Source organism: Schistocerca americana, chromosome X, assembly GCF_021461395.2.
Source record: "Schistocerca americana isolate TAMUIC-IGC-003095 chromosome X, iqSchAmer2.1, whole genome shotgun sequence".
NCBI classification, from domain to species: Eukaryota; Metazoa; Arthropoda; class Insecta; order Orthoptera; family Acrididae; genus Schistocerca; species Schistocerca americana.
In genome coordinates, this window is record NC_060130.1 from 237247032 (window position 1) to 237266078 (window position 19047).

General features: G+C 38.8%; 1 protein-coding gene across 1 annotated transcript in view; it reads left to right on the forward strand.

The window, feature by feature from the left end:
* Window positions 1-19047, forward strand: part of LOC124556238 (EH domain-containing protein 1-like) — a 144282-nt gene that overhangs the window by 33149 nt on the left and 92086 nt on the right. The window contains exon 2 of the mRNA XM_047130227.1: window positions 4390-5175. Coding sequence (XP_046986183.1) covers window positions 4390-5175 — 786 coding nt within the window. The remainder of the gene's footprint in view (window positions 1-4389; window positions 5176-19047) is intronic.

The following is a 19047-nucleotide window of genomic DNA, read 5'->3' on the forward strand; positions in this document are numbered from 1 at the left end:
GTGAGTATGCAGAAGTACTGCAACACGACATGGCATGGACTTGACTAATGTCTGAAAAAGTGCTGGAGGGAACTGACATCATGTATTCTGAAGGGCTGTGTATAAATCCATAAGAGTATGAGGTGGTGGAGATCTCATCTGAACAGCATGTTGCAATGCATCCCAGATATGCTCAATAATGTTCATGTCTGGGGAGTTTGGTGGCCAACGGATGTGTTTAAACTCATAAGAGTGGTCCTGGAGCCACTCTGTAACACTTCTGGACGTGTGGTGCGTCGCATTGTCCTGCTGGAATTGCCCACGTCCATCGCAATGCACAATGGGCATGAATGGCAGCAGGTAACGAGACACAATGCTTAAGTATGTGTCTTCTGTCAGAGTCGTATCTAGACATATCAGGAGTCCCATATCACTTCAACTGCACACACCCCACACAATTACAGAGCCTCCAACAACTTGAAAAGTCCCCTGCTGACATGCAGGGTCCATGGATTCATGAAGCTGTCTCCATATCTATACATATCCATCCGCTTGATACAATTTGAAACGAGACTTGTCCGACCAGGCAACATGTTTCCAGTCATCAGCAATCCAATGACGGTGTTGACGGGCCCAGATAAGGTGTAAAGCTTTGTCTCTTGCAGTCATCAAGGGTACTTTTGGCTCCAAAAGCCCATATCGATGATGCTTCATTCAATGTTTCACACGCTGACACTTGTTGATGGCCCAGCACTGAAATCTGCAGCAATTTGCGGAAGGGTTGCACTTTTGTCACATTGAACAATTCTCTTTAGTTGTCGTTGGTCCCATTCTTGCAGGATCTTTTTCCGACCACAGCGATGTCAGAGATTTGATGTTTTACCGGATTCCTGATATTCACCGTGCGCTCGTGAAATGGTCATAAGGGAAAATCCCCACTTCATCTTTATCTCAGAAATGCTGTGTTCCATCTCTCATGCGCTGACTATAACACCACGTTCAAACTCACTTAAATCTTGATAACTTGCCATTGTAACAGCAGTAACCGATCTAACAACTGCCCCAGATACTTGTTGTCCTACGTAGGCATTGCTGAAAGCAGCGCCATATTCTGCCTGATTATATATCTCCGTATATGAATATCCATGCCTATACCAGTTTCTTTGGCACTTCAGTGTATATATACTAAGTAATCTGCTAAAATGGCTCTTTATTTGGAAGAGAGGTGATATATCACGTGGGGCAAGGCAGTTACTGCAGTGTGGTCAACATAAAGCTGTCTCAGGATATGCATTTTGTTAAAACAATTTGACAACATTGACGTCAACAGTGGCAATTTCTGGCAGTGTACATTGTTTCAGCCTGAAGCATTTTCCAGTCCAACCAGCCACTCGTATGGGAGAACTGTGTGTCAGGGCAAAAAGATCACAACTGCCTTTTAGTATGTATGTTTCGTTCAAACTTGGTCTTTTTTGTATGAATCTTATAAGTAACTACAACCAGTGTTGTAATTTTCAGCCTTGTAACTGAGTACAGTTTGTGGCTAACAAGGATAATATTGTACGAACCATAATGGATTAGGGTGTTCGTGACTTTGATGTAGAATTGAAGCAGAGTATAGATACCAAAATAGCAAAATCTTTTTACACACATTGATACAAAATTTCAGTTTAAAACTGCATCAGAATAATGGCGACTTGACGTGCATAGCTATGGAATAAAATGGTCTCTTTGAAGTTCAATCGAAACATGAAAGGAAATGAGATCTAACGGAACAAGAAAGGATGTGAGAGCTAAATGATAACAGAACAATGCAGATAAGAACGTCATTACAAGATGTTGTCAAAAACTTATTTACCTCAGCCAGATTTTAAGAAAAAACAATGTAAGGGATTTTCATCTAGAAATATGTCCTTGTGGGCTTCATTACTTTTATTAGGGAACAATGGCGTCTTTTTTCTAGATTTTCAATTAAGTTAGTCTGTATAAGCAATCACAATGTCTTGTTTATTGAATAGATGCGCTTGTTTCAAGTGTTTTCAGGTTTTTTGTATTCTTACTAATGTTATCTCATCAGCATACAGTACATATCTTTTCTTGTCACTGACTTTGAAACTGTTTCTAAAGAGTTTGGATAATAGTGAATCAAGTACAAGTCCCCGAGCTACAGCTTGAATCCAATATCTTTTCTCACATACTGACTTCTGTAGCCAACATACAATTTTTTCCATTGTGCTGCATGTGCACATATGCCACAGATTCCAAATTGGACAGAGCCATTTCTGCACAGTTTCCTTTTGTTAAAATGTGTTGTTCCAGAATCAGAAATTCTCTAGGAATTTAATCAGTCGACTGTGAGAAAACATCTCTGATTTTTATGAGAAATCAGTTATTAAAGCTACTAGTCTGTAAATACATGGGTCATCCTTTCACCCTTCTTGTATACTGACATTATTTACAGAATGAGATTTTCACTCTGCAGCGGAACGTGCGCTGATATGAAACTTCCTGGCAGATTAAAACTGTGTGCCCAACCGAGACTCGAACTCGGGACCTTTGCCTTTCGCGGGCAAGTGCTCTATCAACTGAGCTACCGAAGCACGACTCACGCCCGGTACTCACAGCTTTACTTCTGCCAGTACCTCGTCTCCTACCTTCCAAACTTTACGGAAGCTCTCCTGCGAACCTTGCAGAACTAGCACTCCCGAAAGAAAGGATATTGCGGAGACATGGCTTAGCCACAGCCTGGGGGATGTTTCCAGAATGAGTTTTTCACTCTGCAGCGGAGTGTGCGCTGATATGAAACTTCCTGGCAGATTAAAACTGTGTGCCCGACCGAGACTCGAACTCGGGATCTTTGCCTCTCGCGGGCAAGTGCTCTACCAACTGAGCTACCGAAGCACGACTCACGCCTGGTACTCACAGCTTTACTTCTGCCAGTATCTCGTCTCCTACCTTCCAAACTTTACAGAAGCTCTCCTGCGAACCTTGCAGAACTAGCACTCCCGAAAGAAAGGATATTGCGGAGACATGGCTTAGCCACAGCCTGGGGGATGTTTCCAGAATGAGATTTTCACTGTGCAGCGGAGTGTGCGCTGATATGAAACTTCCTGGCAGATTAAAACTGTGTGCCTGACCGAGACTCGAACTCGGGACCTTTGCCTCTCGTGGGCAAGTCCTCTACCAACTGAGCTACCGAAGCACGACTCACGCTCGGTACTTACAGCTTTACTTCTGCCAGTACCTCATCTCCTCCTTTCGCAGGAGAGCTTCTGTAAAGTTTGGAAGGTAGGAGACGAGGTACTGCCAGAAGTAAAGCTGCGAGTACCGGCCGTGAGTCGTGCTTCGGTAGCTCAGTTGGTAGAGCACTTGCCCGCGAAAGGCAAAGGTCCCGAGTTCGAGTCTCGGTCGGGCACACAGTTTTAATCTGCCAGCAAGTTTCATGACATTATTTAGTTTATTTTTAATTTTCTCGCAAATCATCCTGCATTGAATGAGGAGTGTGCAGTTTCCAACAATGCTTCAGCTATTTCCTCACTTACATGCTTTATTATATGACTCGACATTTCGTCATCCCCTGCAGACTTCTTTGACTTTAGTCTCTGAATGGTGTTTATGAGTTCCTATTTTGTCACTGATCCACACGAAATTTTGTACAGTATATATGAAATTGTTGAGGAGTATGGTAGCGATGTTTGATGCATGTGTAACTCTGGTTTTCTCAGTTTTCATCGTTTTAACAATATTTATGTCATTTGCACTCTTTTCTCTATGCCTCTCAATGTTACTTTTGGTCCACGCAATTTTTAATTTTATGCTTTGAATGTGTTATGGCTCTGTCTATTGAGCTAGGACAGGTATATGGGAATGTCAGGGCTGAAATGTCAGTGACTCACACACAACCTCACAGCTTTCCAGGTCTGAGTAACAATAAAAAAGGCAAGAACAGATTTTGAGTCACCCTGGATTAATTTAGCAGAACTAGTCAACTGTTTTTCTCTGGTACAGGGCATTATTATAATACCCCTAATTTGAGTCCACCATGCATACTTCGCATGTTGATCTAAAGTAATTAGTTCATTTGTCACTTATTTGTCTCATTTATATCTTTATGTGGTTATTTTCCCCTCTGCTGTTTCCTCTACTGAATACACACACTGTTGCAAACAGTCCGTTCATTTGTCTCTACTGTGAACTGTAAATTAAATATTTCAGACATTTTTTCTCAAAGTAACAATACTGCTAATTTGGATATATTAATGTTTATTAAACCTCATACAATAATTACGTTAAATTTTTACAAGTCACTTTCATAAAAAGAAAATATGTTGCAAATGTGGAATTATTTATCGTTATCCACATCTAAATAGTATTCAGAGAAGATTCATGCAACTCAATGTTTATTTTCAGGACTAGCAGAGACCAGGACAGTGAAGAAGTATTTGAAAATGTTTTGGAAGGACTCCAAACAATTTATACTAAGAAGCTGCTTCCTCTTGAGCAAACATATTTGTTCCATGAATTCCACTCGCCAAAACTGTATGAATCTGATTTTAAAGCAAAACCATCAGTTTTACTTATTGGTCAGTATTCCACAGGAAAAACTTCTTTTGTAAGATACCTTCTAAATGACGAATATCCAGGGATGCGGATTGGTCCTGAACCAACCACTGACAAATTTATTGTTGTAATGCATGGTGAGAAAGAAGGAATCATTCCTGGTAATGCATTGGTGATGGATCCGGAAAAGCAATTTAGACCATTATCAAAATTTGGAAACAATTTTTTGAACAGATTTCAATGCTCAATAATGAATAACGAAGTTCTTAAGTCAATATCAATTATTGATACACCAGGCATTTTGTCTGGAGAAATGCATCATATTGACCGAGGATACGACTTCACAGGTGTCTTAGAATGGTTTTCTGAACGAGTTGACCAAATTATTCTTCTGTTTGATGCGCATAAGCTTGATATCTCTGATGAATTTAAAAGGGCAATTGAAGTCTTACGTATTCACACAGATAAAATTAGAATTGTGCTTAATAAAGCTGATACAGTGGATCATCAGCAGTTAATGAGAGTTTACGGTGCTCTTATGTGGTCATTAGGCAGAATAATGCACACACCAGAAACAGCAAGAGTTTATATAGGATCATTCTGGGACAAACCAATAAGAAATGATGTACACAAAAGGTATGTTAAGTTAAGCCTTTTTATAAAATTTATCATACTAGTAATAGTTTGCTTTGCAATGTAAAATATGCTGAAAAGTAATTACATACTGTCATAACAATCAGATTAAATGCATGTTATGTAATTGTTAGTCAGTTTTAAAATCATCAATAATGTCTTCAGGGAATTTTACTTCTTCAGAATCATAAACAGAATCAGAATTTTATTGTCTCATTATGTACACAAATAAATCGTTGATTTAAAGCACAGGAGACATGTCAATGTAAATACTACAACTGAGATACATTCAATGTGTTAAAAAACTGAAATTAATCTTAATTTACAAAAATCATTGCAAATTTATTTCATTAATTTAATAAGAAAGCTAAACAGTATTTTGTCACATTACAAAGAATCATCATTTAAAAATTCCATTACGAATAATATTTTTGAAATAGAAAGGTGTGTAATTTTATCTTCAGTAAACACAGTTTGATACTGTGAGAGATTTTCTCTTTTAACTTATTATAAATTTTCACAGCCATGTATCGAAGGGCCTGGGAGTATCTATGAAATGGTAAAATGAATTTACTTTTGTTTTGTGTATCACACATATGTTGAAAATAGTTTTCTACAATTAATTCTGGACTAGTAGGGAGAAAGTTTCACAATTTTAAATACATGGAATAGTTACAATCTTTAGATTCCTGACTAAAGGTCATCATGTATCTTTAGGCTTTTGTTACTTATATTTCTAAAAGTAGTTTTCTGAATTAGTATTTTCCAATTTTTACTACTTGCATTCCCCCAAAAGACTGTTCCATATCATACAATATAGTGGTAAACAAATGTCCTAGTGCCCAAGTCATTACATGGGAAAATATTATCATTGCAAATGCAAGACTGTTTAGCTTGTTTACCTGGTAGCTTATATGAGAATACCAGGATAAACTTTTTCTCTAAATGTCCCCAGGAATTTGACAGGACCTGCTTCCCTAAGTTTCTGATTTTTGTGGGTTGTTTGAAAGTACTGTTGTTTTATTGTTTAGGTTTAAACAATGTTACTTGTTTTTTTCATTCTTAATTTTAAGCCATTTACATCAAACCAATGTCCTAAACTATTTATTGTGTCAGTGACTCTTTGGGGAATTTGTTGTGTGGTCTCACTTTCAGTGGGTACAAATGTGCCACCTGCAAATAAAACCGAGATGATTTGTTTAGGAGTAAGCCATTACATAAAAGAAAGAAAGAAATGGGATTAAAATGGAACCTTGTGGGCCTCCCTGTGAATAATTTTGCATTCTGAGCAACAGTATCCTGGAGCTGCCATTAAAACTATCTTTTGCTTTCTATGTGGTAAATATTATTTGAACCATTTCAAAGCACTACCATTTGTTCTGTACATTTTTTGTTTATGTAAGAGTAGAGAATGGTTTATGCAGTCGAAAGCCTTAGTGTTGTACTACATAAAATAACACTTATTAGTACACTGATGCGTTCTTAACGTTACTCCTGGAGGAGCCAAGATCATACTACAAATTATAAAATATCAGATAACTTTATTACAACTTGAATAAGATGAAATAATGAACTTTGTAACAATCGAAGTTCACAGGAATGTCATAAGTACTTATTTCTCTTAGTGAACATTAATGTATCGCTTGAAATAGAACAAGATAGTAGTGTGTACTCACAGAGTACAATTCACTCTGTCTAATACTATTGTCACACTGCTGGCTCAGTAGAGAAATAATGCTGAAGTCTTTTACAATTATTTGTAACTAGCCTGTGCTCAGATGTGTCAGCAAGCTGATGTGGTGGTGGATGGAAACTCTCCTGGAGGTTGTATACACTACTGTCTCTCATTCGTCATTGCTTCTGGCAGCGACTGTTTGCGTTTAATTCCATCGTGAGGTACCAACCTCTCTTGGCACCTTGCCCTTTGGACCACAGTACATTTTTCCCCCCAAACTTCCACACCGTCTTCGCGTAGTGCTGTCATGTGATAAGTGCGGAGAGGAAGGCCTGAATGCTGATGTATATGAGAAGAGAGGGGGCAGAACTGCGGCTGATGGCAGCTCCCTGTCTGCACCTTGGCATCTACCTTGCAAGTGATCAGGAACACCGGCTGAAAACTGGAGAGACCACAGCAGCAGTGGTGCAATGTTCATTTCTCTGTATGGTGCCAGCTGCAGCTGGCAGAGAGGTGGAGGTGACCACTGTTGTGGACCCTAGCAGCATGGTGGATCTTTGGGTGCAACATTGGAGACAGTATCACTGACAGAATCATAAGACCTCCACAGCTAGTGGTGATACTGATGCAGCCCAATGGAACCTTGTACAACATTAAAAGAACGTCCTATGGCTTTTGTTATGACACTGTGCTCCCAACACTGTTCCTTAGAAGACTTCATCCTGTGACTGATACTTTATCCAAGCCGGTGGAATGAATTTTTTCCACAGTGACTACAACAGATGCAACGGTGTACGGTGGTGACAACTGCATAATAAATCTGCAAGCAACTTCCTGCCATGTGGCAAGGAGCAGTAAGAGGAAAGAAAAATCTTAATAGCTTCTCCATCTAACTTTTTATCATTCAAATGAACCTTTCAGCTTTGTCATTAGACTGTGTGTGAAAAGGAGCAGTAGTTATGTAGTGTATTCCATTGGTGGTACAAAACTGTAGAATATTGGCTGACATGAATTGCAGTCGATTGTCTGAGACAAGGACTTCAGGAAGTCCTACAAGACAAAAAAATAAAGGACAAAGGTCATATTCTACTGGCAGTAGTGTTGTATGTTATGATAACAACAAACTCAGATTTACTACATGCACCTGCCACCAACAGCCATTGCGTGTTCCAGAATGGACCCATGAAATCAATATAGATGTGTTACTGTAGTCCAGACGGACGTGACCACTCAAATAGATGCCTGGGTGAAGTGATTCTGTTCTGCACAAACACTGCACGAAGAAATGGTTTTCTCTATCTTAGCATCCATGCCTTGCCAAATATCGTGATGTGAGGTGAGCTGCTTTGTGTGAAATACATCCCAATGACTGTGGTGGAATTAAGACAAAATTTCCCATTGGAAGGAGTCAGGAAACACAATCCATGCATTGTCATTCTCTGTATGCAACAGCAGAGCACTTGACCATGTGGGCAGTGTGTCACGATGTGGAAAATGGCGGCACGCCATTGGATGAAGACTTTATTTCAAACTACATGGCCACCCATTGTGCACATACTGCGAAACAACCTGCAGAGCTGGGTCAGAAGCAGTTTCTACAGGTATGTGCCGAAAGTCGAGTGGAACATTTTGAGGACTTTCAAAATCCTGTGTATCTCTATAATGTCATGATTACTCATACATATCAAATGCTGTGTCAGTACTGACCAGTAACTGAGACAGGAAGTCAGCATTCGAAAGTTGTGCAGTGGGCCCGTATAACAACTCATAATTAGAAAATATCATAGCCGAATATCGCAATTTTTGCGCTGTCCGTGATGGGACGGAATTGAAAGAATTGAACAAGGCCGTTAAAGGCAATGATTTGTAAGCAAATATAACTTCTGAACTACAAGCATTGGTGGACTTCAGTAACACAATTGATTATGGCGAGCACCTCGGTTTTTGGTTGATTGTAATTACACTGCGCCTTGTAAAGAGTTTTGAGAAGAACCAGTTCTACAGTAGAGCACAGCTCCAATTTCATAAGAAGGTGCATCCACAGCTAACACTACAGGTTTAATTGGACCAAAATGAATCAGAAAATGAGACTTTATAATGTGTTCTTTTGTTGCTGAACTGTGTTCTGACATTCTTTGGACCACACAAAGGGAATACCTTTCTGGTGCTGCTGGTCAGCAGACCAGCAATTTGCGCAGTGTTTTCAGTGAAGTTAATGTAATAGGTTACCTTCCCCATGGCACCTTGGAGCTCCTTAATGTTATGGGACACTGGCAGGGACTTAATGGCAGGTAAGTGATTAGAAGGATGAATACCCTGTGCATTTACACTATGTGATCAAAAGTATCCAGACACCACCAAAAACATGTTTTTCATGTTAGGGGCATTGTGCTGCCACTTCTGCCAGGTACTCCAAGTCAACGGCCTTAGTAATCATTAGACATCGTGAGAGAGCGGATGATGTGCTTTGCAGAACATGGACTTCAAACGTGGTAGGGTGATTGGGTTTCACTTGTGTCATATGTTTGTACAAGAGATTTCCAGACTCCTGAACATCCCTAGATCCACTGTTTCCGATGTGATAGTGAAGTATAAATGTGAAGTGACATGTACAGCACAAAAGCGTACAGGCCGACCTCATCTGACTGACAGAGACCACCGAGAGATGAAGAGGATCGTAATGTGTAATAGGCAGACATCTATTCAGACCATCAAACAGGAATTCCAAACTGCATCAGGATCCACTGCAAATACTATTACAGTTAGGCAGGAGATGAGAAAACTTGGATTTCATGGTCGAGTGGCTGCTCATAAGTCACATATCACGCCGGTAAATGCCAAACGACGCCTCGATTGGTGTAAGGAGCATTAACATTGGACGATTGAACAGTGGAAAAACGTTGTGTGCATTGACGAATCACAGTGCCCAATGTGGCTATCCTATGGCAGGATGAGGGTATGGCGAATGTCCAGTGAATGTCATCTGCCAGCACGTGTAGTGCCAACAGTAACATTCGGAGGCTGTGGTGTTATTATGTGGTCATGTTTTCATGGAGGAGGCTTGCACCCCTTGTTTTGCGTGGCACTATCACGGCACAGGTCTACAGCCATGCTTTTAGCATCTTCTTGCTTCCCCAGTTGAAGAGCCATTTGAGGATTGTGATTGCATCTTTCAACACAATCGAGTAGCTGTTCGTAATGCTACGCCTGTGGTGGAGTGGTTACACGAGAATAACATCCCTGTAATGGACTTACCTGCACAGAGTCCTGACCTGAATCCTATAGAACACCTTTGGGATGTTTTGGAACGCCGACTTTGTGCCAGGCCTTACAGACTGACATCGATACCTCTGTTCAGTGCCGCACTCTGTGAAGAATGGGGTGCCATTCTCCAAGAAATCTTCAAGCACCTGGTCGAATGTATGACTGTGAGAGTGGAAGTTGCCATCAAGGCTAATGGTGGGCCAAGACCATCTTGAATTCCAGCATTACCGATGGAGGGCACCATGAACTTGTAAATCATTTTCAGCCAAGTGTCCGGATACTTTTGATCAGACAGTGTATAACATGCCCTAAATATTCATGTTCTTTGTAGAAGAAGGATCACTTTTCCTTGTTTCACTTGAAGCTAGCTGGAGAAAGTACTTGAAACAAGCACTAAAAATGTACCAAATGCTCAGCACGCATACAACCTCTGACAAGAATACTGTCCAAATAGTTGATACGAGAAGGAACTTTTGGTGTCAAGTGGTGAGAAATGGTGGGAGCTGAAGCACTTCCAAACTCCAGTCTTCGAAACTGGAACAAACCCAGATTTAGATTCAGACTGTTTATTCGTCATTCAGCATTGTTACATGCAACAGATTTTGTCAGTTCACTAAACCTATTAATTTTATAAAACAAATTTTTACCTGTTTACGTTGATATTGGGCATTTCTAAAAGTTCTTCAATGAATAGAATGGTTCAGTTATCAAGACATTGTGTAACTTTTCCTTAAATACTTTGATTGGTATGCTTGAGACATGTTTAGACAATTTCTTATATATATTAACTGCCATGTACTTATGACTGTTGTTAGCTATTGCTAATCTATTCAGTGGGGAGAGCACAGAAGTACAGATGCTTGTATTTTAGTCATGCATTTGATTTGTTAGATCTAAATTTGGTAGTTCAGCTAGTATTTAGTTAATTCTATCAAGAATATATAGATTAATAACTGTTCATATTCCATATTTAATGAACAATGGTTTACAATGTGCCATATTGTCTACCTTTGCCATTACTCAGACTGCTTTCTTCTTCTTTTGTTGTTTCCCGAGAGTATTAACCCACACCCTAAAACAGACTGAAAAAAAGCTAAGTAACCTGTCCTTACATATTCAAATGGCACACAGTGCATCAGTTTCTTCAGCAGATATATAGCTCTCGACAGCCTAACCACTATGTGTTCAACGTGAGAGTTCTCCATTAGTTTAGTGTCACATATGACACCTAAAAGTTTTGCATTTTGTTATTCTATTTGTCCAGTCTTTGATAGACTGAACTACATATTCTTGGTCTTTTTCTCATTTAACGGTAGACCATTTGCATTAAACCATGATATTGCATTTTCTTTTGCCAAATTCATACTACTAGCAAGAGTGTCAAATACATGGTTCACAGAAAAGTTGTATCATCTGCATACATACATGTCTTTATGTCTATGTTTCCAGGTAAGTCATTTATATGTACAAGGAATAGAAGTGGTCGTAATTTAGATCCCTGTGGCACTCCATGTCGGACCTCAGGTGTGTTTGGCAGATGAATTCCTGAACTCACCACTTGCTTCCTTTTATTAAGGTATGATTTGACAAGTTTTATTAAACTTTTGTCACATATTCCATAGTACTCTAGTAATAGAGCAAAACAGAGTGGTCAACACAGTCAAAGGCCTTGCTCATATTACATAAGGTTACCTGTAATTGGGCATGGTCCTCGAATGCTGCTAAAATTTCTCTCGCTAAGAGTTCTGTGGCATGGATAGCTGACTTTTCCTTTCTGTAACCAAACTGTGATGAACTTAACATGCCATTTAGTTCTAAGTACTCATACATCTGCTGATATATTATACCTTCAAAGACTTTGGCTAATACTGAAATAAGAGAAACTGGCCTGTAGTTTGCTGGATCAGATTTGCTGCCCTTCTTAAAGACTGGAGTCACCATGGATAGTTTGAGAGGATAAGGAAAAACCACTTCTATGAGACCAAGTTTACAAAATATGTTAATGGTGCTGCAGTGTAACGTATTATTTCTTTCAGTAGGTTGTTTGGCATATTAAAAATATCTTAACTATGAATTTTTGATTTCTTTGATAATTTTAAGAACTTCATCTTGGCATACCTTTTTGAAGTGTTTTGTAGAAGGTTTGGCCTGATTATGATTTAGGTTTGTGCTCTTAAGATAATCTATATATGTTTCAATGGGCTACTGATCAACTTTTTGATTTCATCAGCACAGCTTACAAAATATTTGTTGAATGTGTCTGCTGGGTTTGTGACTATCTTATCAAAGTTTCCGATTTCACATTTAACAGTATTAATTACTGACCAGACTGTTTTGCACTGGTTTTTACTATTTTTTAGGAGATTTGTGTTGTATCTCTGCTTAGCCAATTGTAGCTCTTTCTTATACTGTTTCTCAGTGGTTATTTCATTAGAGTTATTTACTTTGTTAAGGCACTTTAACAGCAATAGCTTATTTTTTGAATTCTCCACGTATCTGGTGTACCACAGTTAACGTTTCTTGTTTTATGACATTTGTGTGGAACAAGATGAGCTTTTAACATTTGTATTAAGTAGTTGTGGAATGTTTCATAAACTGTTTGGGCATTAGAATTGCATCTTGGAACTAATTTCTCCCAGTTAGTTATGCTCAGCTGGTCTGTTAGTTTTCTGAGACTGTTTTTTGTTAATATTAAGTTATCAGATTTTGATAATTTTTGTACAGTCTTGTTCTCAACCACTTTTATAAAATGTATTAACTCTCCTGTTACATGGAGTGGTCTGAGTAATCAAATTCACGTCCACTGGTGGAGTACATATCATAAGCACAGTTGACAAAACTATTACCTAAGCATTCTTTTAGTCTTGTCGGTTCTGAATTTACATGATGGAAGTTGTGCTGCCTTAGCATATTCACTAACTTATTTATGCTGGGTTTCTTACATGTTACATGTTATAGGATCAGTACACTTTTCATACCTACCATATAACACACTCAGTTTTAGGGTTTCCTTAATGTAACACAAGACATGTTTTAAAGCATTTCATAAATCCACTCTTGCACATGACAATGAACTTCCTTCAATACAAAATGGCACATCTGCAGACAAGTGTCAGTTGTGTCACTTGTAATCCACTAAAGAAGTCCTGTAAACAGGCTACGGTTTCTAGAATGTCCTTAGAAAATGCTATAATATCGTCTGAGTGGACCATACACTGTTTCAGGTTCAAGCCTAATAACACTCCATCCAGTAGGACTTGGAATGTCACCAGCTCATTATTCAACCAGAATGCTAATCAACTGGACTGTTAATGGCCTGATAGAACCATAAATAAAGTCTTAGGTCTCTCCTCCAGGACTACTTTCAACTGATGGTACCAACTTCACAAATCCATAGTAATAAAATAATGGCCAGTGCCCTCAGTTATCCAAAGTTTCTGTAATATTTGGTATTAGGGTACACATATGTAACCATACATTGATTTAAATAACAGCAGTCACAACATAATCTGTAGGCCCTACATCTAGGTCTACATACTTACTCTGCAAGGCACCGTATGTTGCATGGTGGAGGATACCTTGTACCACTAATAATTTCCTTTACTGTTCCACCTGCAAATAGAGTGAGGTGAAAAGGACAGCCTATATGCCTGTGTATGAGCTCTGATTCCCCTTATCTTACCTTTGTTGTCCTTACGAGAACTGTACATTGGCAGCAGTAGAGTCGTTCTGCAGTAAGCTTCAAATACTGGTTCTTTAAATTTTCTCAGTAGTGCTTCATGAAAAGAACATCATCTTCCAACCAGCGATTCCCTTTTCAGCTCATGAAGCACCTCCAAAATTTTCATATGTTGTTCCAACCTACTGGTAATAAATCTAGCAGCCCATCTCCGAATTGCTTTGATGTCTACCTTTAATCTGACCTGGTAGGGATCCAAACACTCCAGCAGTACTCAAGAATGGGTCACACTAGTGTTCTATACATGGTTTCCTTTCAGGTGAACCACACTTTGCCAAAATTCTCCCTATAAACCAAAGTAACCATACGCCTTCCCTGAAACCATCCTTATTTGTTCGTTCTGTTTTATATTGCTTTGGTGCATTATGCCTCGATATGTAATCGCAGTGATTTTGTGAAGCTGTATGTTGGTAATGCTATATTCAATCCTTAGGAGATTCTTTTTTTTACATTTAGAGCAAGCTACCATTCATCAGACGAATTAGAAAATTTTTCTCTCATCTTGTGTCCTCCTACACTCTCTTAACAACAATATCTTTCTGTACACGACAGCAGCATTAGCAAACAGCCACAGACTGCTGCTCACACTATTGGTCATATTTTTTATGTATATGGAGTTTAAGAGCGGTCTTATCACACTACCTTGGGGCACTCCCTATGATGCCCTTGTCTCTTATGAACACTCGCTGTCAATGATAATGTACTGGCACCTACTCCCTTACAAGCTCTTCTTTGACATAATTACTACAAGCGCCCTCCACAGTCTGGTACTCTCTTCTATTGTTTCATTGTAGAGTTGTTGCTTCATAAATTCTAGCATCACCAGCTGAAGATGAGTTGGAACTCGATGTGGTTTCCTGTACAGTGGTGTTTCATTCACACTAGGAACCAAACACTGTGTTATCTGTGTAGCTGACAATGTTCTTGGAGGACTGAACGATTCTGTGTACTCTTCTAGGAACTTCTTTATTATTCCCCTGTCACTTCCTTGTAAATGTGACACTTTTCCCGTAGTGTGGCTAAGTTTCTAGACTGTCTCAGCTTAGAATACCTTGTATTGAAATTCCTATGTAACTCTTCTTCCTCCAACACTTCCAGGCTAGCTATCAGTACAATTAACGACAGCTCCAATTCCAATGTCCCAAAAGTATCGATGCAGATGGGAACTACACCGATTTCAGCATCCTCCTGCATATAGTACAAACTATCCAATTCCTCGTTTTCTGCCTATGGTTCAAATATACACAACGTATTAACTGACAAATCTACTCGTACACCTACCCAGACTAACTTTCTGGTACCTTATGGTAGTTTATTGTGTGAGTCAAGAGTAAGGGACTTTGCGTGCTCTTTAGATAGCTTTACTGATGTCTGGGCACATATTGGGGCATTTCTGTTTTCCCTGCAGAAAAATCCAAAGAGGGCAATTATGTCAACTGTGTGCCATTCCAGATCGACTTCGGCGTGATTTTTACTCGCAAGGAGAACACAGCAAGTGCGATAACCTGATTTCCCAGAAACTTCGCTCAGTGGAAGAGGAGTCATAATAAGTGGACACATGTCTCAGCTTATCCATAAATATTCGACTTTTTCTGAGAAAATGATGGTCAAAATTTTCAATGTAATTTAGATGCCTTTTAATGAGTAAATCGTTCAGATGAAGTGGTGCCGCTGTGGCTAGTGTTTCAGCTTCACTCTTGTGGCTTGTGTTTGAAACCTGATCATTACTTTTATTCTTGTTTTTCATTCATTTACATGTATCCGTAGAAGATTACTGCACAAATGTTTTCCGATTAATATTAAAATATCATTGTCCTTATTTGTCTGCCAATTGCATGTCTGGAGACTGAATTTAAAAGAAAACAATAAACGAATGAAAAAATCATTTTAAATTATTTTTGGTGAAATTACTGTAGCATATCTTCACTCATAATCAATTGCAAGCAGCAGTTTTCGCTAAAGTGATGTGTTATGTGCGGTTTGCCACGAAATTATTGCCAATGCGCCAAATCTTGAACAATACTAACGAAGTTTCTTTCCTGTGTGAGATTCACTGGAATTAATGTCATTGTGGCAAACCTGCCTTTGTGGGATGCTCATGGTGTTCGAAATTTTTATGTTTCGAATGTTTCTATGATTGGTATCATTCAAGGGAATGCAACAAATCTTCCTGAAGAATAAACATAATAATAAAAACATAAGAATCAATATAAGATTGGTATAAGAATGAAATAATTACAGGAATACGATAATTTAAAAAGGTTGTAACCCCTGAAAATACCACACACACATATATTACATAGTAAATGTACGACAATTATTGTGAAACACAGCTGTAATGTTACAATTAATGTAACGCCCTTGTATCCCTTAGTTTGATAAGGAACATTAGTGTAGTAATTTCCTACAGACGTGGGTAAATAAATGAAAAAAATAAATAAATAAAATAAAAACAATCATCGGGTTTTGGACATGGGGTATATTATTGAGGCAATGTGATACTAGCCGCAGTGCTACCATTCTGGTTGAAATCAGTGTGCGCTAAAAGGCATCTAAATTAATCTAAATTAAATCGAGAGATCTGACCGTCGTTTTCTCAGACACGGTCGAGTATCTACGGATAAGCTGACACATTGTTCGCTTATGTTGACTCCTCTTCCACTGAGCAATGTTTCCAGGCAATCGGGTTATGGCAAGAAAATCTAGTGCAAGTATGATATTGTGGCAACTGCCAACTCGTGAAGTATTTGCATGCAAACTTGGAAGTCTTTTCCCTTCCTCTTAGAAGTTCGTCTCTGCTGAAGTGATCAAATGAAAAACTACGCTCACATATGCCACTTGGTCTACAATGAGGTAAATTCAAATTCTTGACATCAAGTATGCCCTAACTTGGTACAGATACCTACAATCATGCATCTTTGTACCCTTCATGCTACGTAGTCTTAATTTTTAACATTTCTATGCAGCGACAGCAACTGATATTGTTTATATAAGAATATACAGCCTACAGTTGCAGGTTAACTTTATCGTTTACCTAGGTTTCAAAGTTAGTAATAACGTCTTCTTCAGAACCTGCAACAAGTTAATATTATAATGCGCTAGTAAATTATATTAGATATGGTCATCCTACAGGATGCAACGTGTAGTACTTATATGTTTGCCTAAAACAGGCCATGTCCTAAGTCAACTTCATAAAACTTGATGCACAACCATAAGGTTTTGTCACTTCTATTAAACCAGCTGTAGAAAATTCACTTTAAGCCCATTGTATGGGCCTCGTCATGTGACTAGAGACTGCGGACCGCGAGGGCTTTGCGGTCTGCCTCACAGAGGGCGGCGTGCATGCGCGAGACGTATACAATCAGACTCTTATTATGCACACGTCAGATAACCTTTTAGCTATGAATTAATTTTATATTTTATTATTGTAAGTTAATTACAGTATCCAGCATGACTACGTTTTACATTCTACTACAGAGCTTTCTAAGCTGACCAACAAATCTCGTATGAACATCTGTAGGAAAGGATCTATTATTACAGAATCTGTGAGGTCACATGCATTATGAATTATTGTAAGCCTAGTATAGGCTGGAATCCTTCGAAGTATGCCCTATTTTTCAGATACAGTTGATCATTCAGTAAATTGCCGCTATCTTTAATTAGGTGTGCATAAATTTGTAGTTCCTCAAGCGCGTCGAGTCTATATCCCTTAACTTCATGATGTAGTAGCTCTATGTCACGTAAAGGTTTAGGTGTATGAGCTATTTGCACCAGATGTTCCGCAAAGGGTGACCCCCTTGTTCCTACGCCCTTTATTGGAAGATGTTCTTTAAACCTTACTGCTATAGCTCTGCCTGTTGACCTATGTAATAACATGGGCAATCATCACACATAATCTTATATACGCCTGATTTCGCTGACTTGTCGCCGTCTTTCTCAAGGGAATGAACCAAATTTTGCTTTAAACTATTACTCGTCAAGTAGGAAATTTTAAAACCTGAATTTTTCAACAGGCGCCCTATCTTGTAGGATACATTACCTATATAAGGAACCGACAACTTGTTGCAGGTTCTGAAGAAGACGTTATTACTAACGTTGAAACCTTGGTAAACGATAAAGTCAACCTGCAACTGTAGGCCGTATATTCTTATATAAACAATAGTCTGTCATTGATTCAGTACACAGGTGTCTTGTGCTCACACTTACTGGGAACGGTGTGCACAGGGTTGTAGGTGGAGGCCAGTGGGGGCAGTTGCTCCTAGTGAAATTTTATTTAGTTACGAATATGAGGGCCAAAGACTTTCGATATAAGGATCCAACCTCCTCCTGCCAATGGCCTTGTCAATCAAAGCAGAAGAGCAGACACAGTTCCAGAGCAACCTTTTGACCATGGGGTGGAAAACTGCCGCTGAAAGGCGGAAGAACCAGTGGCAAAATGATGCAAAAATCAGTGGTAACTACTGCATCAAAGACACATGATATATTATATTTAACCATAGATGCCGGATTTTTATCACCTAAAATGCGTGGAAAATTGCTAAAGTGACCTGTAAATATTGCTGTGAATTGTGGCGCTTGCCCTGTGCTGTAGTGGTTAGAGTTGCTGTCTGGTGTGCTGCAGGTTACCAATTCAAACCAGATCAGTAGCAATCATTTGTTATGTGGTACATATCATTTATGAAAGGTTCTTGAAATATCTTATGTTTGTATGATCAGAAAAATTCGATATTTATACAAATAGCTTCACTCTCCATCCAGCACGCCAGTTCGGTTCTAAACATACATTTGTGTTCGTAATCAACATTCTTTCACTGTTAAATGTTGTATTTTGTTGACGACCCTACTTTCGGAATTGAGTTTGAGTGTGGTTACAATGTGACATTCCGATAAAATGAAGTAATAAGATATAAAACGTAACGAAAGTCGATTGTAAAATGAGTGAGAGTATTGAAAAACTTTGTTGATGGTAAAAACAGAATCTGCAAATAGGATAATTAGTTGACAATTGCTAGGTTTTTTTTTTTTTTTTTTTTTTTAAGAAATCTCAGTCTTCGGAGATGTACGAAATATGTTGTAGAGTATGACAGTCAGCACACTGAGGGTATCAAAAGCGAGGGAGCGTCAGTTTTCAGATAATAGTCAGAAAACCTACATACAAATATAAATATTTTACAGAGGAACATTAAGTTCGGGACAA